General features: G+C 41.6%; 1 protein-coding gene across 1 annotated transcript in view; it reads right to left on the minus strand.

Annotated features, from left to right (window-relative positions):
* The window catches only part of TENM4 (teneurin transmembrane protein 4), a 591,112-nt gene that overhangs the window by 41,818 nt on the left and 526,832 nt on the right, over positions 1 to 22,462 (minus strand). The window contains exons 21-25 of the mRNA XM_041414180.1: positions 20,833 to 20,976; positions 19,566 to 19,815; positions 17,054 to 17,074; positions 10,523 to 10,755; positions 1,133 to 1,287 (exon numbers count right to left, since the gene is read on the minus strand). Of these exons, the coding sequence (XP_041270114.1) occupies positions 1,133 to 1,287; positions 10,523 to 10,755; positions 17,054 to 17,074; positions 19,566 to 19,815; positions 20,833 to 20,976 (803 nt within the window). The remainder of the gene's footprint in view (positions 1 to 1,132; positions 1,288 to 10,522; positions 10,756 to 17,053; positions 17,075 to 19,565; positions 19,816 to 20,832; positions 20,977 to 22,462) is intronic.

The raw sequence follows: 22,462 nt of genomic DNA on the forward strand, positions 1-22,462 counted from the left end.
TTGTGGTAACTGACCCTGAAATTCACATGAAGAAAAAATTATGTCTGTAAAATGAGAAACATACTACAAGATGGCCTTTAACCATCAAAATCTGCCCTCTATAGAAGGCAGAAAAACTTTCAAAGTCATAATTTCAGCTTGTTCATAAATTACAGACAGTGGGAGCCGGTTGCAAGGAAGAAAGAATAATCTCTTTAAATTAGAGGGGAAAAATAAGAACAGATTCCATATGGGAGCATGGAAATTATCTAGGTAGTTATAAAAAGGAAACCCCATTAACATCTATCGTGGCTGAATAACAGTACTTAGCCCTCCAGCTATGATCTATATTTTCATAAGAGAGGACAACATTCCCGCAGTCAGGCAAACAACAAGTGGCACAAATGTTTCAAAGGACACTGTCCTAAACTGGCACAATTTGACAAGTTGGCCAGTGCCACACAAAACTGAGTGTTGGGCTCTCTTCTGCACCATCCAGCAGTAAAGCAATCAAAATCAAAATGAAATTTCTTCTTCTTTTTTTCTCTCCACCTTGAAGTAGCAGGACTTAAAAGCCCAGCACGATGGTAGCTGCAACCAATTTGCAATCTGATGCAATTCAAGATTCTTGTTTTCCTGCTGTTGCTAATTTTGGCACCACATCCTCCAATCAGTATTTCCTATGTTAATTCGATTCAGGTCTAAAATTGTGCTGGGCCAAATTAGGATGAGGAGAAGAAAAGGAAAAAAGCTGTGACTAGCTAAGATGTTATAATGGAGCATGGCATATAGTCCATGGCATACAGTCCATGGCATATAGTGATAACTGGTCATAATGAAACCTGCCCTCCCAGGAATCTGTGCCTTCCCACTGACTGGAAACTCTGAAAGAAGTCAGTTCTGTGGCTGGGACATGTTTAAAAATCTCACCCCCAGAAATCTATGAGTTAGGGCAGTCAAGTCTTTCCTTCTGTCTTTACAGGGTAATTCTTTTATGATCCGGTCAATTTTATGTCATAAACTATGTAGAAATGCAACTCTCCTTGAGCCCTTACCTCTTTGTCAGACCTGCTTGGGAAGCACACAGACATGCAGATAAGTGTGAAAGTGTAGGCTGGCATTCTGCAAAAACCAAACCAAACCACTGCCTTACCTGAGAAATGTCCATAACAGAGTCACAGCTGAGAGGCCGAGCAGATGTCAAGTCATTAGAACCCAACACAGTGGAGATAATCCCATTCTGATCAATCCGCCTGATCATGGTGCCATCCACAAAGTAAATCAGCCCAAACTTGTCCACGGTGATGCCTGGAAAGGAACAAAGAAGGACAGTCAGAAAGTGATGGCAGCCTGACACGATGAGCAATATCTTTTATGGCGTTCCAAAAGGATGAGAGGAGAGTTGGGCATGTGAGAATCCTGGTTATCAAGAGCTTTGAACTGGCACCATTCCATGGAAGACACTTTTCAATGCAATTCAGAAATCCCTGCTTGCTCCTGGAAAAGGGCATGGCATTCAGTTAACTGCTGAAATGAAAAGGTTTTCTAATAACTGCGTGTCTTGCATGCTCAGAAACCTGGTTTTATTGCTCATGGTATGAATGGTAAGCCATGCAGGTAAAAATGTTACGCTGACGAATCTTTCAAAAATGGTGATAAAAAAAGGCTGTGAAAGGTCCATCAGGGCAATCAAATTCCAGAGGGATAAATGAGAAAGGGGTTTCCCTAGGATAATCCTACTAATATACAGTGTTTCACCCAATTCTGAACTCTGCTAGTGATTAATTTCATTGCTCAAACCTCCTTTGTAGACATACTCCTGTCAGTGGATTTGAGGTCTGCTGACAGCAGTTACAGGCTGCTGAACTCATTTCTTGCCCTGCAGATAGTTCTCTACACTTTCTAATTAGACCTCATAACAGTCTATGAGTATGGTCATTCTAATTTTACATATCAGAAAATTAACAGATAATGCAATTCTCACAAGGGCACAGAGAAAGGTCATGACTGAGGTAGGAATAAGAAGTTAGGGGCTCTACTCACCTCCTCTTTGTGCAAGTATGAATTAAAATAACTCCACAGTCATTCACCTCATCTACCCTATAGAGGCAGAATGTCACTCATTATAATATCTGAGTAGATTAAAGACACTAAAAGCTTGTAAAGAAACAGAAAAAGAATGTAGAGGCCTGTAACATCTTTTTCTATGCAAGTGAAAATTCTGCTTGAAATAGATGAATATTAGGATCTTCCTGTTTGGTTTCTTTTGCTTTCAGTGTTAACAATCACTTGGCAAAAAACAGACATGTGCACTGTGCATCTAAACAAGTATCTGAAGCTATTCCAATCACTGGAGAGAGAAATCTACTTTGAGAGTGCAATTTGTATCACCCTAAAGCCCATATCCCCAAGAGATTATACAAATACTGCTAGAAATACCTTTTCCTCCCATTTGACTATAAAAGGAGACTACAGCAAATATCTCTAAAGAAAACATTTATTTTGTAGGCAGATTAAACTAGTGAGCTGAATCCTCACTGCACTGTCTCTATGGCTATCATCTTGGTGACAGAAATGATGGAAATTCTGTTTCAGATAGAAAGCTTTGAGAATGTTTGAGGAGCGATCAGACCTTGTGTTCCTCCAAAATGCTGTTTTGCAGCCAGATCCCCTTATTTGAAACATCTACACCCTCAGTCTCCATCCACTGTGAGCTCTGCTGTGAAGTGCAGATGCAGCAGTTCACAGATCAAAAATTCTAGATTTTCATACAGTAGGGACTAATCCTCTGATTGCTTTGGCAACTAAAATCATGGCCTTCAGCCAGCACTGTAAGTATTGCATGGGCTGGAAGCCACGGGGGTAGGTGATATGTGGAAAAACATAGCAGATTTGATTATAAGGAAATCCACAGAAGATATTCTGGCCTGGCAGAAAAACATCAGTACTAAGGCATTGTTTGAGAGAAAGAACAAACTTCTGCATTGAGCTGAGATAAAGGAAGGGATTCAGACATGGTTGCAACCTGTTGATTCCAAGTCAATTAGGAGTCAGAAAACTGATGTTTCAGATCACTGAGCTGAATGGGAGCTGTGTATTATTGCCAGGAGGAAAAACCAGCATTTTTGATACTTCTTCACAGCATCACCCTGTTTGAAGGGCATCACTTTGACCTGGGTCGGATATTTGATCGTCAGAGCTGTGTGGTTTCAGAATAGCCTCTACAGCAGTGAGGAAAAAAATTACTTGCTGCTTTCAAGATGAAGTTAATTAATTTTGGAGGGGATTATATAACAGGATTGCTGAGATAATGGATGACAGGACTGAATGACCTAAAAGATTGCTTCAAGTCCTACACTAACACCTGTTTTGAATTCATGCCAAGGACTCATCTTTGCAGGGCCATGAAACAAGAGTCTCGAAGAGGAGCACAAGGTAACTGTTGAACATCTGAATTTACTGAGGATAGTGAGGCACTGGCAAAAGTTTCCGGAAGAAATTGTGCCTGCCCCATCCCTGGAAATGTTCAAGCTCAGGTTGGATGAGCTTTGAATAACCTGGTCTGGTGGAAGGTGTCTCCCCTCAGGGGGGGTAGGAACTAGATGGTCTTTATGGTCCTTGCCAATCCAAACCATTCTATGATCTGATGAATGCTATGGGAGAAGCCACAGCAGTGGTGACCATTTATTATCACTGTAAATACAAACACATCTCTTGTATTTTAGCACTTCGTTAAAATGCTTGCAGAAGGATCTGATGGGATAAGCATCAATATCTCAGTGACATCCATGGCTTTCAGGAAGCTATCTTCACCTGCCATGAGACTTGTCAGCACTATGCCCTCTTCAATGGATCCTTCCAGGACACTGGCACATATCACCTGTCACTGGCATCTGCTGTTGAAGGTCTCTGATCCTCTTAATTATTTTGCCTACTGAGTGTCAAGTTCTTTCATGCTTTCTGGCATTTGCTTAAAAACCAGGAACACAACTGCGGTCTTTAAGCAATACGGCAGATGTGCTTTTTTTTTGGAAGAGGCACAATAGAAGGTTTAGTTGATCTTAATTGTCTTTTGTCAAACACAAGAGTCTCTTACCCATTCCATGGTTCACAACAAGTATTTTTCCGGGTGCCTGTCCATTATTCTGTGTGACAAGCCAAAAGCCAGTGAAGGGTGGCAGGCTGGATAATGCGATTTTCAATGAGGCAGAATTTTCTCCCTTAGCTAGTTCCATATGTATTGGACTGGACTTATCAGCAGCATCTGCTGGCAGTGGCCCACTGTGTGCAGTGCTGGGGTTTGGTGTCTGGTCTGATTACCCAGTTACAGTAATAATAACCTGGATGCACTTTGGCCCTCGAGCCTGCTCTGATCAGCTGACAGGGCACAACTTTATTTTGCATTCCAGCTTAGACAAAAAGCTGGCACACTCGAGTAAGTGGAAGTGGGATAGCAAAGTTACCACTTATCACCCTGCTCCAGGGCAATGGTATGTGTATGTGTTCTTATCACTGAGCACTTCTCTGCTTATCCCCCTTTCATAGAGGCTAAGCAATCTCAATTGCCTCACATTTCCTGAGATGCATTGTAGGGCAGCAGAGTTTGCAGTCTGTCAAAGCCCCAAATTCCCACTCACACACATTCCTGCTCCAATCCCTTCCTGATTTTGCTGATTGTCTTGGAATCAAAACTAATTAAGGAGAAGAGCCCTGCTATCCCACAGACAAGTGTCTTTGGATGGATGACTTCTGTGAAAAGGGAAAGAAGGATCTCAATTGCAGCAGATTGTAGAGGTTAGGTTGGACCTTTCTGTTTCCCTTCTGATATAGGCACAGTTCCAGCGCTGGGAGCTGGCTCCTGCAAACAGGCGCAGAAATGGGTAATTCACATGTTATGCGTGTTAAGCCCAAGGCCTTGGCTTGCTTTGGCAGAAGGCTCCTCTCATGTTTCCATAGGAACATAAGGGAATTACAGCATATAGCTTGAAGTTCAGCCTCACAGTTACTGAGAGGAAACAGCTGCTGCCACTACCCAGGTAGCATTGCAGATCCAAACCTTAAGTTCTGAGATATGAAATACATACGCTATGAAATCATGCTGGCTCCCCTTGCATAAGCTGAGACCTCTCACAAAACAAGGGCTTGTAGCACCATGTGCATCTCACCAGTGAGCTGTGCTGATAGAAAGTTGACGTGATGACATTTGCTTGAAATGTCAGGACCCTGTGGCATGAAGAGGTGACAGCACAATGTTGTGCTGCAAATAGCTACCAGGACATGGTGAGTTTATTGTACAACACAAACCACTAAAAGTGATTGCATGGTGCATATAGCTCTAGTTAGGAAAAGAAAAAGGGGAAAACCCCTTTTAACTGAAAAACAAGGTGCTTAAAAGAAATCCAAATTTGGACCTTTCTTGTCCGACTGGATGCTGAATGACTAAGTAATAAAATGGCAGATCAAAATCAATGTCAGTAAGTACAGAAGAATTCACAGGGGAAGGAGAAAGCCTAACTACCCATATACATTGACAATCTGAAAAAGAGCACACAGGAAAAAGGTTCTGGAATTCCTGTGAAAAGTTTTCTGCTAAGATCAGTTTTGTGCTATGCAGTGGTCAAGAAGGGAACTACAAGACAGCAAAGAATTAGCAAAGACACAGAAAAAGCCCAACAAAGCAGTGGCTTGGCCTCAAAAGGACCATTCTTTTTCATGACCTAGCTACAGAAATTGTGAAAATTATTAGCACAGGGTACCTGGAAGAACAAAACTAGGTGTTCAGAAAGGTTTCTAAGCCAATTGATGCTGATATATAAGCACAGGTCTGGTGCACCTCGTTAAGAAATTCCTCTAAATGCTGATGATTAGCATCTGGAGTGTTAGCACAGAAAGACCACATTGCCCCTGTCCCTAAGTGTTTCTTCTGGCCACAGTAAGGGACAACAAGTTTTGTTCAGTCAGCCTCTGGTCTTCCTTGAAATGGTCCTATTATTATCTGACCATAAAAATGTTAACAGATTGTGGAGAGTTGGTTTCCTCAATTAATTCTGTTGAACTCTTCAACACTTAGAGAACAACTGAGATTTTGTTTACACATTCAGCAGGGCAGAGTGAAAGAACCAATCTGTCCCCAAATTAATTACTTCATTTCACACTGGTGTTATGGTGCTAAACGAATGAGATGCCCCCTCTCTCCCCACGTGCCTTCTGAAACATTCCTATTGTGTCAGACTTGTCACTGCAATCTCTCTTAATTGCAAGCTCCTTGGTAATTTCTCTGCCACAACATTTTCCCGAGAAGAACCAGTGGTGAGTACTCAGATGAAAAGAAATGCTCTGACAAGCTGGAGTTTTAATTTTTTTTTAGATTGCTTGTAGAAGAGGATCATTATTAGCAGATGATAATTAGGAAGTAGTAACACTTTAATTTGCAAGGATATATTGAAATTCATTAGCATCTGAAAGCTTTGCTGTGCTCTGTGGCAAATGAATTGGACAGATTAGACTGATTCCTAATAGCTATGATAAATACCCTGACCAAACCACTACCATCCCTATTTCATCTGTGGATCTATCTATCCTGTGTTTCTGTAGCCTACCTTTATTAAACAAGCCAAAGATGGGCAAAGTGTGAAACTCCTGGAGGGTTTTACCCCTCCTAATATCTTTTTTAAGCTGATGGTCTAAAAGGAGCTCTTCCTTCACTGGAGTGAGACAAGAACCTCTGTCCAGAGGGTACTTCAGAGAATGTATTGACCTGTCAGTACAAGGGATAATGGCTCTGAACTAAACCAGGGTGGATTTAGATTATATATTAGAAGGAAATACTTCCCTGTGAGGGTGGTGAGCCACTGGCACAGGTTGCACAGAGAGGCTCTGGATGCTCCATCCCTGAAAGTGTTCAAGGCCAAGCTGGATGGGGCTCTGAGCAACCTGGTCTAGTGAAAGGTGTGGGGCTGGATAGTCTTTGAAGGTCACTTCCAACCCAAAGCATTCTACTCAAAGCATTCCCTCTGAACTCAAGGGAGCTGAGGTGAGAACTGGAAGAAGTGATCAAAACAATGGGGAAAAGTCTGCTGCTCAGAATGTGCAGAATCATTCTGAACAGTGTTTGCTGTGGTGGGGACCTCATCCTTCAGGCTATCAGATTCAGGAGAAGACCAGAACCCCCAGAATGTGGTTCATCCCACCTTGAACATGTGCACTGTCCCAGAATGAACCATCTTCAGGGTGGTTCTAGTACTAGTTTCTTTCCACTGAGAAGAGATCCAAAAAAACTTACCTAGACCAGATGCTTGACTGGTCCAAGGGACTAAAGGTATATGCAAAGGCATATGATGACAACTCATGACTATTTCTCCAGTCTTAATGAACTGCTGGTTTTCATCTGGCAGGAAGGTATCCCTCAGTATTTTCCAGCAAGCTGCAAATACCAGCTAATTAAAACATCATGAAAGGCAAGGCTTTTATTCTTTATGATTTTTGAAAAAGTGCAAAGATGTCCTTAAAATACAGAAATCCTACTTGGCATGAAGCAATTATGTTCAGAGAAAAAAAAAAAAAAAAAAAAAAAAAAACAAAAAAACATATGTTCAGAAAAAAAAAAAAAAAAAAAAAAACAAAAAAACAAAAAAACAAACCAAAACAAAAAACCCCAAAAACTTTAGGCTTAAAAAGTAGAGTCCTGTGAAGAGCAATGATTCTTGAAAAACTGACTTTCCAAGTCCTTCCCTGGCCAGCTGATATCTCTATAGCTACAGAATAGTCTTCTAATTTCCTTTGACCATTCACTTACGAGTGTTTATTTCCCTGCCAAGACACAGAAGCAGAGGGTCACTTGAGATCTACCGGTTACTTACACAATAAATCATTTTTATTTTGAACTATTATGAAATACATGAGGGAAGAGCATTTGCTGGATTTTTCTGCTAGGATGAACCACTGTGGAAGCATAAACAATGGTGACATTACATTGTCAGCATGAGTTTTCACTGTTCATCATTTATTGAGGGGACTGGGGAGTGAGTCACACCTGCCACAGCCATTGCCTCAGCAAAATTTGCAAAGTCAAGTTAGAATCAGATCAGGGAACACTGTTTAGGAACTTTCTATTGGCAGTGCAGGCTTTCTGCATTATTATTTTCTTCTTGTAATTTTGCTTCATGTAATTTCCTCTTTCACCCTCAATTTACTTCTGTTTTGCGAAATTTTGGAGCTATGAGGAATGAATGCATGAATTTTGCCGTTATGTGACTGAGGTGGAAGAATGGTCTCCTGAGAGCTTCAGTTGCCAACAAGATGGATTTCAGTGCTGAAAACTTTGAACTCCAGAGCTGTTTGCTATAGCAAAGCAGAAACATAAGTCATCTAAAACTTGTAACATTCACCCATGGATGGAAATGAATAATACTCCTCTTATCTTGTACAAGGGAGAACAGAGGACCAACAAAAGTGGAGGGGTATTTTTTTTTTGCACTGATTGAACTTCAAAGAGGTGCAGAAAATTGGATTACAGATTTCTGGATTCCCTGATCTCATGATTCATCTGCTGGACTGCTTGAATCTCTCTGCCCAAGTCACTTAATTTTCCTTTCAGTTGGCCTTCTCATTTCAGTGAGACAAATTCTACACTACAAACTGACCACCAGTAGCTGTTCCTGTACTTTATCTGTGCTTCTGGCAATACTTTAGCCCAAAATAATGGTTAACTCATGGGATTCTTGAGTGCTTGGAAACCATGCTGGACTCTTTGAATACTACAGGGGTAGAAGTGTCAGGTTTTGATGCTTTTGGCAAAAAAATAGGTCCCCCAAAGTACATTTTTCTGTATCCTTGCCAGGAAACAACTACCTGACATAACAAAAAAACCAACCAAACAAAAAACTAACCAAAGAAACAAGACCCAAACCCAAACAAAAACAAAACCCCCAAACAAACAAAAAACCAAACCAAACCAAACCAAAACAAAAAAAAAAAAAATCACAGCCAGACCTGACACAAACACTCATTAAATCAGTTGGGGTTTCCTGGATTCAGTAACAACAATGTCATCTCTATGTCATGAAAAATAACTTCCTGAGAATCAAAGAATCATTGAAGGGTTTGAATTGGAGGGGATGTTTAAATCATTCAGTTCCAAAACCTTGCCATGGGCTGGGACTCCTTCCACTATACCAGGTAGATCAAAGCCCTATCCAACTTGTCTTTGAACACTTCCAGGGATGGGACAGCCACAACTTCTTTGGGAATCTCATCTGTTTTTAGTGAAATAACTTTCCATAACATCACAGAATGGTTTGGGTTGGAAGAGGCCTTTGAAAGTCATCTAGTCATCTAGTGCTGCTGCCATGGGCAGGAGCACTTGTTAAAGGATCCCTGAGTTTTGCTGAGGGGTTGCTTTACAAAGAGGTTGGGATAGGCTTGGCCATTGCTGTGGTGAGGAAGGAGGGAGCTATCCTGCAGCACAGTGATGTCAAAGCTAAGAACCTATAAATAACTCCTTGCACTCTGAACAGCTGCACAGAAGACAAGACATACAAGGCAAAAATGCCCCATCTCAAAAAACATTCCTGCATGGCTGTCTTTCCCAGCCCTCTTCACAAACACGGTCGAAAGTCTGTGCACAAACAGTGCCTTCCACCTCATCTCCATCCCCCCCACCTCCTCTCTGTCCCCCTGTGTATTTTTTTTTTTTTTTTCCTGAGCTGCTGTGGACAGCTGGGAGGAGCGATATCCTCCCTCTGCAGAGCTTGTTACCTTGAGATTGCTAGACTGAAGTCTCGGCTGCACACAGGACTGCATATGTTTGGCTAAACCTGTTTTGAACAATTTAGTTCACAGCCATGAAGGCTGTATGATACTTTTATTCTGATTCGACTGTGCTTTTGTCACATTTCAGGATGTTGGAACCAGGTAAAATTAAGCTGAATTGGACCACTCCCATATCAAAGTTAGTATCCGCCCCCTCCAGGATTTAAGCTAGATGCTGTGATACATAATGTCAATGTCTAAACTACTGTTTGCGTCTCTCTGAGCTGTATGATAGTTTCGCTGCCCTTTTCTATCTATCTATCTATCTATCTATCTATCTATCTATCTATCTATCTATCTATCCACAGCAATGCTCATAGGGTTGTTTTTTTTAATGCCAAGAAAGCCTCAGTGATTTGAATATTAGTGATTCTTGCGCAGGCTGGGAGGGACCAAGCACTGCTGGTAAGGAGGAATAGTGGGAGGGACCAAGCACTGCTGGTAAGGAGGAGTAGTGGCTCCACAGGTATAAAAATGATGGGTGGATTTATTCCATTGCCTTCTGGACATGTGCCCATCACTGAACCCCTCTGGCTTGGCATTCCTCCCAGCCACATGAATTTGAAGAGACACGGCATGACTAGCTGAGGGTGAGACATACTCACTTATTTCCAGGAGCAAGCCCTTAGGATGTGTTTCAGAATTGGAGAGGAAAGCAATCTCCAGTGTGACTAAACAAGCTGCTTTCAAAAAGCCCCCTTTAAAATAGCCAGTGGAGAAGAAGCAGTCTCACCCCTGGGATTTGTCAGGGTGGCATCGGTGCCTTTGCCTCCATCTCCACAGCGGGTATCATCGAATGGGAGGCACTGATCCCCAGTTCCAGCCAAGACCTCTGAGTTCTTCACAATGTCTTTCACTGATGTGGTTGACTTGATTTTATAGATACGTCGGCTGTTGGTGTCCGAGAGGTAGATGGAGCCGGTGATTGGATCTGTGGTCAAGTAATACTTATGAGCTGGGCTGTGGCTGAAAAACAAGGGTATGACATTATTAATTTTTTGGATGATGTGTTTCCTTAAGTCAACAGGCAATGCAACACTTTAGAGAATAAAAACGCTCAGGGCAGAACGACTGGGAAAGTGAAGGAGTGCTGTTTTGGACAAGGTTAGTACACAGTGTGTTACAGCACAGGATCCCAAGCTGTATCCACTAGCAATTGCTGTGCCAGGGTGCTCTCTGGCATGGAGGGAAGCAACCGAAGGAAAGGATTCTCTGATCTGAGTCTGAGCCAAAAACATGCCAGGAACTACTACAGGTTGAGTTCCAGTGTCTGTGTTTGCTTAATTTACTTGTTATAGACATAGTCCTGAAACTGGTGTTTGTGCAGTGCCAGGAAGTGAAGGGAAAACAGAGGACAGTAGGGAAATAAAACAAATAATAATGAAAACAAATCTGCCCTCCCAACAAAAACTAATACAAACTCCAAAAGGAGACTCCCTGTATAAAGCACTTGAAGATACAGCCTTCAAGATCACTGCATCAAGGTTCATCTGGTGATCTTGCTGACTCCAGCAAAGACTCTAAAGTTCTGTTCTGCCCTCAGGGAGATTAAGGGAATCCTGCCACTGAATTCAGCTGGTCCTCAGTGTTGAGAGAAACAAAATAATTCCCAGAGTGGCACATTTTGCCCCAAGTAAAGCATGAACTGGTATTAGGCTGAGGAACCTGAACAACAGTCCCCTATTAAACACCCTGTGCTCACTGTTTCCTTGGACACAAGAAAGGGTGGCTGAGAAAACAGGATGAGCAGACAGAATGATAATATTTTTAGCTCCATGACTGTAACACTAAATGAGCCCAAGAGTGAAGAAATTAATAAACTAGAATCCACTTTATGGAAAGCATCCAATAGGACTGGCCAGAAAAAAACAACCAAATGGGTTTAGACAAAATTTAAACAATTGTCTTGCAAGGACTTTACCTGTATTTAACATAGATACTTAAGATATTAATATCTTTTATTAAAATTGTTGACTATTGGTGTGTATCAACATGCATCTCTTCTAAGCCTGAAACCAATAGGTTAGACTTTTAACATCTGTCCTGAACAGATTTATTTTCCTTCTAAGAAAGCCTAAGTAGTAATTAGAACAAGTATGAAAAGTATCTACTTTTCTCCAGAACACCTTCAAGCTGTCTAAACTCATCAAGTCCAAAGAATTAATAATAAAAATCTAGGCCACAGTTCACATTTTTGCACTTAATGGAATCGTTCCAGGAGAAGTTGACTAGAAACTTGAGTGTCAATCACAGTTGACTCTATTCTGCATATAGAAAATTCCTCTCAACCTTCATGTTAGGAAAATTACCTACTCTTCAGACACGTAAAAATTACTGAGTTATTCTCACATTTAAAAAGCAGTAAATTGGTTCTTCATTCAAATTATTTAATACTGTGGGGGTGGGGGAAAAGCACCTTTCTGATTTATTCTGGAATATCCCTTGTGATTTATCCTATTAAAGTCTGAACAGATTTCATCTCCAAAAATGACACTGATTCTTGCTAAATAAAATGCTCTGACCTTCAAGACAGCTCCAGCCTGACAGTTCAGTCTCCATCTGTATTCCTTCCCAATGACAGCAGGCTGGGAGGGTATTATTTCATTTACCTGCATGTCACTCACACTAAGCAAGTGGCTTCAACCCTGGTGGAAGAAGTTCCCTGTGGGAATCCATCATCCATTTTGATCAGGGCCTTGCATTTTCTGCTGACTGTCCTAACAAAGCCCTGCTGAATGTCAGTAAGCTCTTGAGCTGTTCATAATCTCTATTTTGCATGGGAAGTGGACAAGAGGAGGACAGTTTTAATGGCACTTTGCAATCCTTTACCATCTTTGACTGGCAAGCAAAGATAACTTTCCCTGAGTTTTAGAGCAGGCTATGTGCAGATGGGCAAAGGCAAATGACTTACCCAGAGATGGAGAAAAATGGGGACAGAGAGAAATTCCTGCTCCCCGCTCCCAGCAATATTGTTGTGATTTATTTTTGGATTGCACAGCCTCACTCTGGTGGATTTTATTATTGGTTACAATATTTTATTATTGACTACAATCTTCTGTAAAAAAGAGAGCTCTTAAAACAATTTTCTATCCCTGGCTCTTGCATAAAATAGATGCTGAAACCACCTGTTAAAATGGTCAAGCTAGAATTTACCCCCCTGGCCTCTGCCAACTGTTTTCAGCACTGCAGAGAGTTAGTATTGTACTCTGCCCTGGCATGAACTGCACAGTGTTATACACTAGAAGGGGTTTTTTTTTGTCACTTTAAGATCCTTCAGGGTGAAAGATGCTTAAATAAACATACACTGGTCATGTAAAATCTCCCAAACTGCTTCCCTTTATCTGTGATAGTGCATGAGCACTGGAGCCAGGAACATTGGGGATTCACTTTTTATTTAAAGCCACAATCAATAGGCAAATCCAAGTGGTAAACTGGAGTGGACTGAACAGCAACTGAAATAAATATGCCTGGAGTGAAACAGAGAGGATTTTTTTCCCCCTTTCATCCTCTCTTATTTCTCAGCTAGGTAACAGTCCCAAACAAAAGACAAGACTTTTTACTATTCAAAAGACTTGATCAGCTATACTATTTGTAGTCTTAGAATATTTATCCCCGATATTGGCACTGCCTCTAGAAAATGAGTGTGAAGGAAGAGCTGATTTCCCATTCAGAGTGTTCCTTGAGCTATTAGAGTTTTTAGAAGAAAACCTAACAATGCATTAATATGTTAAACCCCCTGAAGCAATAACATTGAAATTGCAGTGATGGGATGGGCTGGTCCCTAGCCAAGAACAGACACTTTGATGGGTATTAGTGGGCATGATGGTGTAGTCACTGGGAATGAGAACAGTTTCATGGTTCTGCAAGCCCAAGTGAGATGGAGGCGATACTGCTTCCTTGTATACTTGTGACAGTGATGTGCTGGGAAAGCAGAGGGAAATCTTTCAAGTCCACAGTGATTACACTTCTCTGAGGTTTTGTATAGTCTCTTCTATACATCTGTCTTCTGCACTTTATCATTCTCATTGTTTCGACAGGATAGTGCCAGTGCATTTAGGGAGCTCTGCAGGTATGTTAAGAGATTCAGACTCTATTTTAAAGTGTTTGTGCTTTATGTGATTCCTTACACACATGCACAGGGAAGAAATGGGATACAAAGTTGGGTGAGCTGGCAGAGGCATGAAGTTTGAATTACGAATTGTGAATCATAGTTGTACTATGATATGTGCACAGGCTTTGAATAAAGGCCTCTCCCTTTGGGCCCAGAACCCATGTTTTGGAGGAGTCCTAGGAAGGAAACTTCTGCTCCAGAGAGGGAAGCCAATCTCTAAGGAAAAGAGATGAGAAAAGGGAGATGGTCCCTTTTTTCAGCAGGATCTCTACAAAACATCAGCACAGCAGACTACACCTTTTTATTGGTTCCTGTAAAATGCCAAGGGATTCATTTCACCGTGCTTTAGATGGTTACAAAGTGGATGCTTACATCAGAGCTGGTTGTCTTAATTCCCTTTAGAAGCAGTGGAGAGAAATATCACCTTTTGGGGTAGGACTTGTCTGACTATTTTCAACATTTGTCTGACAAGATTAACTGTATCTTAGTTTCTCAAATGCAAGGGCATCTACTACCTCCTCAAAGGACAACTTCTGTGACTGGTAATTGTACAGCTCTGGCACCCACTGTGGTCAACAGACAGGAGGAGTCACACCACTAAAATTAGTTACCCACAATCACTGACCTGGATAAACCCCTGGGGCTTCTTTGGATCTGATGTCTCTGTTTAAGGACTCAAAACCACTTCTTTTTCTGTGCCAGCTACCCACTTCCCCTCTGAGCTTTTCTGGCCAAGTACATTTGCTGGTGACTACAGAACCACCAAATTTCTGCAGTCAGGAGGTTTTTGTTCAGTGGGGCTGTGTTTCCATGGCTCCATGATAAGCACCCTGCAGCTCAGAACCAGAGGATTTAATTATTGTAGCTTGTGTGCAGTACTGATCTTTTTTCCTTGGGTGACACTCAATAGACTAATACCTAAGGAGGCCACACAATGCAGTGAGCTGGATTTGCACTTGGTCTTTTAGTGTTTGCAGTTTGTGTGTAATGTCCAAAGCTCTTCTAGTGTGACATGCTGGACAATAAAATTTTATAACAATGCCATAAGCCAAGCCAGAGATGGCAAGGGACTTTTTATCTGATCCCAGAGCTGTTTGCTAAGATATCTCTCTGTTACTTCTCTCTACAGTATGAATGGAAACAAGAAAGGAAGAATAAATTTAAGTGGCAACTTTTTGTATATTTGCAAGACAGAAATGCCTCACTGCCCTCCACGTTCATGCAGAGAAGGCATCATGATTTGGTGATGCTTTTTGGCTTAGCTAATGTCCCTCATTTAGGCTGTTGCAGAGTTAGACCTTGGCTGTGCACACAGAGCTGTAAAGCCAAGCCTCTACACCTCTGGGTAGCTCCAGAACCTTTGGAGATCAAACTCACCACACCCTACGTACTGGGGAGGAATTCCTTTCCCCTGAACTGAGGCAGCTTTAGCATATGGATTTCAGCTTTTCCAAAACACTATGATTCATCCCTGTGGATCTCCCCCTTTGCACCGTTGCTGGTGTCAAGCTTAGGACATTCTGGAGTTTAAAGCACTAGAGCTTTAGCTGAGACTACACACACTCATTTCCTTGAGGTTCAGAAGCAAAGAGACTTCCTAGCAAGAAGACTAAAGCAAGTGCCACAGAACAGGCACTAAGAGATGGGTGACTCCTTCAACACAGTCACAGATAGGAGGATTTGATCTGGAGCGCCTCACCTGCTTCCTCCTTCCCTCATCCCCTTTGGGCTACACTGAAGCAGGCATGTCTTGGATTTCTTTCACTTAATTTCTTAGTTTTTAGAAACTGCCTAAAGGCTGAAGCCCTGCCAACTCTGCTTGCCAATCTGCAGTGTTTGTGGCCAGTCCATCGATCCTCCTTCAGTTACTGCTTTCATACACAAAACCTCTTCTCATAACAGGTACCCAGCTGCTGCCCTTCACTGTCAAAGCAGATGCACTTTAGTGGCTGTGTATTTCTTGGGCATTAGGGATACAACCTGGCTGTTCCAAAGAGAAATAAAATTTTCTATAGTCTTCAAATGATGTGAAAGAGTACCTGGGGGGGGCTGGAACTCAGCCTGATGAGGACAGTCAGTGAAAAGGTCTTGGGTAACAACCTCCCAGCCCTGCTAATAGATGCTTTGGGCCAGTCCATTACACTGTGAAGCTCAGCCCTTCATTATTGCTCTGGCAATAGGATAAAAAATCAGTTTCTACTCCATTTCCAGGCATGCAGATGAAAGAACATTTTTAGTTTAGCACAGCCTCTATGAAGTCAAAGAAATAGTAAATGAAAAGCATGTAGCAAGAAAAATCCCCAATTCCAAATGCAAAAGAAAACTAAACACATACACACACACACACACAAATCCCAGCTCCACACAGTCTAAGCTTCTGATTTAGAAAAGCAACCAGGGAGAAGGATGGGAAACTTGTCAGAGTCAGAGAAGTCCTTGCAAACACAGTCAGTGACAGGAAGTTGACATCTTCTGGAATGCAACTGATTGGATCAAACCCACTGAAACTCCAGTGAACCCAAGTGACAAATACTCCTACTGACAAAGCTCCAATTTAGGAGTCTCTCTTTTATCTTGTTTTCTTGTCATTACTCTTTTATTGCATTTCCTGGCTACGGTTCTGAGTTGTGGTACCTCCATTTGAGTCTGACAGACTTTCACGTGTCAAAGCTCTCTATGAAAGCTCAGGCTGAAAAATGTTACAAAAACTAACTTCCCTGGGTGGGTAATGCTGGGGCACATAGGATCTTTATTATGCCTGTTAAACATCTCCCAAACCCAAATGAAGGCTTTTCATTGTATGAGAATTATTTTTCCATCCTACTTGTTCCAGTAATCTGTTTCCTGATGCTGTTCCCATTCTACTTTCTTGATTAATTCCCATCCATTTTTCTTCCCCTCTCCTCCTCCTGTTACCCTGCTTCTCCTGCCTGCATTTCCCCTGTCTCCAGCTATAACAGCTCATGCAGAAGCTTGCATGGCTCACATTGTGATTAATGACTCCCAGTTCTGATGACTGATTGCCTACGCCAGTTTTAATCACGCCAGCTTCATTTGCTATTGAATCATCTGGAAATGGCACTTGTGGCTCACTGTGTAACAACATGCAACAAGACAGGGAGCAGCATAAGAATTCTCCACTGGTTGGCTTACCTATGTCTGAAATCTTTATTTCTGACAGAAGACAGGAAAGCAGGGAATAGAAGAAAGAATGAGGTGTTAGCAGCTCAGTTCGATGCATTATTAGCAGATTGAAAACTTGACAGTAACTGTATCACACAATGCAATAATAAATAAAGACTTAGCTGGAATGACACTGATGTATTTTATATTGGATATTACTTGGCAGTGAGCTCACTTATGTACTGCTGCATATCACAAAAGAAGTGTGATCTCACCTGCTTAGAGTTATTCACTCACACAAGAGATAGGACCATCAAACTTTATCTATCATTCAGTGCAGCACTGATCTAAATAGATGTAGATGCAGATATCTTTACAGTTTTTTTCACTCTCAGTCAAAGCACCACCTTGTGATTTACAAAGGTAACTTAAGAGTTGAAGTTACGGGTGGCAGTTCATTGCTGTAACCTCATGAACTCCAGCCCAGAGGACTGAAATTATGCTGAGCTGGACATTTTTCATAGGTCTAAGTTACACACCCAGCTGCAGCTCTCTGTGACCCACAATGCATTTGCTTCCCAGAACACTACACTCCAAACCCACCCCTGCAAACAAATCTTGGAGCCAAACAGTGAGGGTGTTAATCTCAAAGGAGATGCTGATTTGAGAAGACACAAGCAAACTCCATTTAGTCCAAAAGCAATGGCTTTCCTTTTAGCCAGCCAACATCTGAACCCACTTACTTTATAGCACACCAGAGTGAAGAAATGTTTATTAGATCCAGTAACCTGAGTGTTTGCACAGATGAAACAGCAATCGTTGCAGCAGATTTAACTCTGGAGCAAATTTAACTCAGTGGCTCTACACAACAGCCAGCAAGGCTACTCTGTCAAGGCTTCCAATTTTCCCTTCCCCAATGAGGAAATACTTTGCAAAACCTGTGTTTGGTCTGGTATTTCCACTGACAATGAAACAGGGATTGGGTTTTCAAAATTGTACTTCTGGGAAAGAGATATTAATCCTACTCTGTTGCAATGAGATTTGAGCTCACCGGCTCTTCTGGAGATTTCACCTTTGGTCATTAAAATAACTTTCTGGCACTAGAAGGATAGACATTACATTCTAACGAGGACCAGGTCTGAAGGTTTATCCCAGTTTCCCACCTTACAAACATGAGAGGTATTATGTTCTCCTGTATCATGGAACAGAATAGCAAAATTGAGGTTCTTGCTTCCTTACGGGAAAGGTGCCCCCAGCACTCTGAGGTGCCCATACCAAGGCACTTTTATTCTGTAAGTGCCAGCCTTCTGGTGGTGGCTGGCTGGATTTTTTTTTTTCATACACTATGATCTACAAGGATGGTTCTGAATGCCAAATAAGACTTTTGGTGAGGTCTAATGACTATGGCATGTTTGTGCATGAGGGACAAAGAGGATCTTGCACAAATTTGGCTGCAATCCTTGCAGAAATGCAGTATTATGTTTGTCCTCAGCAGCAGGGAATATTAAATCTGAGGAGGGAGGGTCTTGCTTTTGGGAAGATTCTTGTTTTCAGGCCAGATTTTGAGAGATGAATGGGAATACTGAACCTTCCTACCAGGCTATATTTATAGTGACTTCTCAGGACCTGAGTTCAGGCCTGTCAAGCACAGAAGACTCATTCAGGAACACTCCCTTAACTCTATTTGATTTTCCTGGAGTGAGACTGGTCTGGCCACACAAAGCCCAGAACCAGGCCAGGCTGGTTTGAAGTGGATGCTTGTATTTGTTGTGGAAATTTTAGATAGGTAAAATATCCTCAGTGAGGTCAATTTGAAATTTGGTTCAGTCACAATTTATTTAATTTTCTCAGAACTTGTGACAAATCATACTTTTCCCTCTGCTTCATTGTTTTTAATGGATGTTCCTGCCCCTTCCCCGTTATTTCTCCTGGTGTATTTTTTCCTTTGCTTTCTGGCACTAAAAGGAAACTCTTCACTTATTTCCAGATGCTCCCCATCTGCATGTTCAGTCTGATGCTGCTGCTCAGCTGGGAACTAAAGGGGGCTGCTACAGCTGTCCCCTCAAAAAACCAACTAGAAAACCCCAGTCTGTGACTGCCTAGAGTGATCATCTTGTCTAAATTATGAGTGATTATCAGTCCTGATTCACCTCTACATATCATCATCAGCGCTGTGTCCTTCCAAGTTTAGGTTATCTCAGAGGCTGCTTGTTAATTTTCAGCATTCCTACTGGTTTCTGACTACAGGAAAAGGCAGACATCAGCACAGCCTGATTTAGCAGCACAGAAATGTGTCAATATTTTTGGCGTGTGATTCAGTTCTGGAAGAACTTGCTAGGCCTGTGTTTCTCTGGTGTAAATCAAAGTCAGCAGAGTTGCAGAAGAGGCAGATCCAGACAGCTTTTTCTCTGCTTTGCTGTGTTGTTTGCTTTTTTTTTTTTTTTTTTTTTTTTAAGAGTTCTGTTCATTTTTCTTTTGGGTACATAGGATTTTTGCAGAACTTAAGAGCATTACTCTAACAGCCATATTCAGCACAGAATACCTCAGCTCCAGTATGTTGGTGACATTGCCAGAGGGAAAGATCCTTCGGATGTAGTTGAAATCTCCAACATAAAGACTTCCATCAGACCCACATGTTAGGGCAACAGGAGCCAGGAGTTTGTTTCCATCTGCCAGACCATTGCAGCTTGGACAAGAAATGCTCCGTCTGCGGCCGTTGCCCATAATGCTTCCAATTACAGGTGGCTGCTGGGAAATGAACTGGTTTTCCCCATTTCCTTTATGCAAGATGCCTAGAGAGAGAAAAAACCCAGTATTATGGAAATTAAAGAAACAGGAAGGCTGAGGCCAAAGGGAGCACAAACTGGCAATGCTGCATGCCAGCTGGGGAATCTGTGAAGTAGCAAGAAGGTTGATCATCTTTCATAGTATTGTTTTGTGATAGTTTCAAATGAGGAGCCTCTTTTCTGAGTTAAGTATTTATTTTAGACTCATTACATTTCCTACGGAAGGAAAATATGTAGGGAGATCAAGACTGTCTTCACCTTTGAATGAAATGCACTTTTCAGCATCTTATGAATTTTTACCTGCCCTGTCTGTTCCTCCTTGCCCTGTAATTTGCAGTCTACCAAGTAAAAAAAAAAAAAAAAAAAAAGAAATTACATAGCTCATGGAAATGTAAGGGCCAGGAAGACCATGGGACATTCTCTAGAGAAATGTTTCATCTGCAAAGTTTTAGAGGAGCTCTGCCTATTTTCCCTCTAAGTGTAGCACTCTCAGCAGTGGGTTGAATTAGATGTTTGTTCCCATACCACTATTATCTAAAGGGACACAGTGCTTCCACCCTTGAACAGGCTGTGATGAGCTTTTAAGCTTCCCTTCTGCAGTCCTCAGCAGTCTTCAAGGAGTCTGGAACCTTCCATTCTCCTTTAGGACCCATGAAGCCTCTTGTTCCGCAAGTACACTTTGGAGGATGTCTCTGGCTGGATTTATGCTTACTGACAGCTCCAATCTGAATAGGCTCCCCTTTGTTATTTTAGGAATATTTTCCTTGTTAGTACCCTTCTTTTATGACACTACAAAGTTGGGTTGACATTCAACTACTTCATGATGGCCAGCTTCTTTTACATTTTGTAAAATAAATTACTTCTAAATGTAGGTTACTGGAAATAATTTGCTAGTAAAATACACGAGAGAGCACATGTGTTGGTCAGGTTTCTTTCCTATCTTTTTCTTGAATTCTTAGTGATAAGAAGCAACTGGGTCTTGCAATGCTGCATTACTCTTGTTACGAGTCACAGACAACCTACCACTTTGTATGTTGAGGGCATGGTGTTTGTCCAGGGACCATCCTCCAAGTTTGGAAGCATCAATTTCATAACCCTGAAGCACAGCTGTCCTCTTCTCCCACAGGATTAAGTCTGGACAGGATTCATACTCATAACCTACTGAAACTGTGAACAAGAGAGAAACAAAAGACTCCTTATATTAGTTAACCCAGAAATGCAGTGCCAGCACATGCAGAATAGCAATTGAGCAGGGGTATGAGAATTTCTACAGAAAATTGCTAATTAAATTGAAAATGTCATCATCATAATGCACAGTCCAAATATTTTTTCTCTTAAAAGTCTATTCTGCATCTAAAAAGGTCAATGCTGTTGTCAGTGTTGGGCAAATGCTCTCAAAATTCAAAAGACACTGTTTTAAGGACATATTTTAAAACAATGTATATTAGGATTGGGACTTGATCTCTGGGAGTCCTTTCCAATTCAGGATATTCTATGATTTGAGAGTGTACACCACTGCTGGACTCTCAAATGGGAGAATTTTACTCCTATCTAATTTCTCTGATAAAAGAGTGCATGCCAGGAACATAATCTTGATTATGATCTTTCGGGGAAGGTAAAGACTTGCGCAATTCATGCATGGGGCAGTGAGTCCCATGGAGGCAGTAGTCTCAGCCAGATTGACTTGTGGTCATTGTAATGTCAAAAGTTTGCTTGCCATGATGTCTAATCAGAGCCTTTCAGGAGTAACTCCACTGAACACACTGGAGTTGCTTAAAATTATGTCAGCAGAAAGAAAATAATGTTTTTGACAGAATAATGATTCCTTTATGATTTTCTCAGAAGAAGCAGGACCATTTTCATTGGTCTGCTTTTCTTCTTCTAATCTTTACAGCTGAAGCAGAGCAGAACTGCAAGTTCCACACAAATGAAAAGCAATTACATAATCTTTTTTTTTTACTAGATAGAAAAAAACCTTTCTGATCTTACAAGTTTACCAACCTCTTTGAAAAGTGCTGAGCACTGAGAGAACTCAGAATTTGCCATCAAACATAGCCTTTTGCAGATTTTATCAGGAAAATATGTAAGTTAGGATATGAAAGGTCAATATTTTCCACTGTTGTGGAGGTGGGAATCATTGAAAGTGCGAATTCTGATGTCCTCAGAACTGCTTGTGTACTCTGGAGCTGCAGAATGGCTCCACAGAGCACTCCAGGACCCACTGGTGATCTAGCATTTAAAGAGCATGCACACAGACTGCTTCAGGATATGCTACATTTCTCTGTGGACTCCCAGCTGGGTAAGGCTCAGCAGGGTGTATAATCCAGCCTGCTCAAGGCAGCTGAGCCTGAGTGAGAAGAGGAAGGCACCTATTCTTACTCCTGGAAAACCAGGCATCATGCAACTCCTCTAAAAAGACTTCTCTTCAGTTGAGCTATGAGGCATAATGAACCATCCTTCTGTCAACAGGAGCTGTATTTGCTAATTTGGGATCTCTCCCATTTTGCTGATACCATTTCCTGGCACCCTGAAGGGACTAGTCTAGACTCAGCTAACTGAATGTCCACTGGGTGTTGACAGATGGGAAGCAATCACTGCAGAACTGCATTACTTCTGCTCACTAAACACCCAGTATGGGATGGCATTCTTGAAT

This window comes from Onychostruthus taczanowskii, unplaced genomic scaffold (genome assembly GCF_017590055.1).
Source record: "Onychostruthus taczanowskii isolate IOZ18803 unplaced genomic scaffold, ASM1759005v1 scaffold44, whole genome shotgun sequence".
NCBI lineage: Eukaryota > Metazoa > Chordata > Aves > Passeriformes > Passeridae > Onychostruthus > Onychostruthus taczanowskii.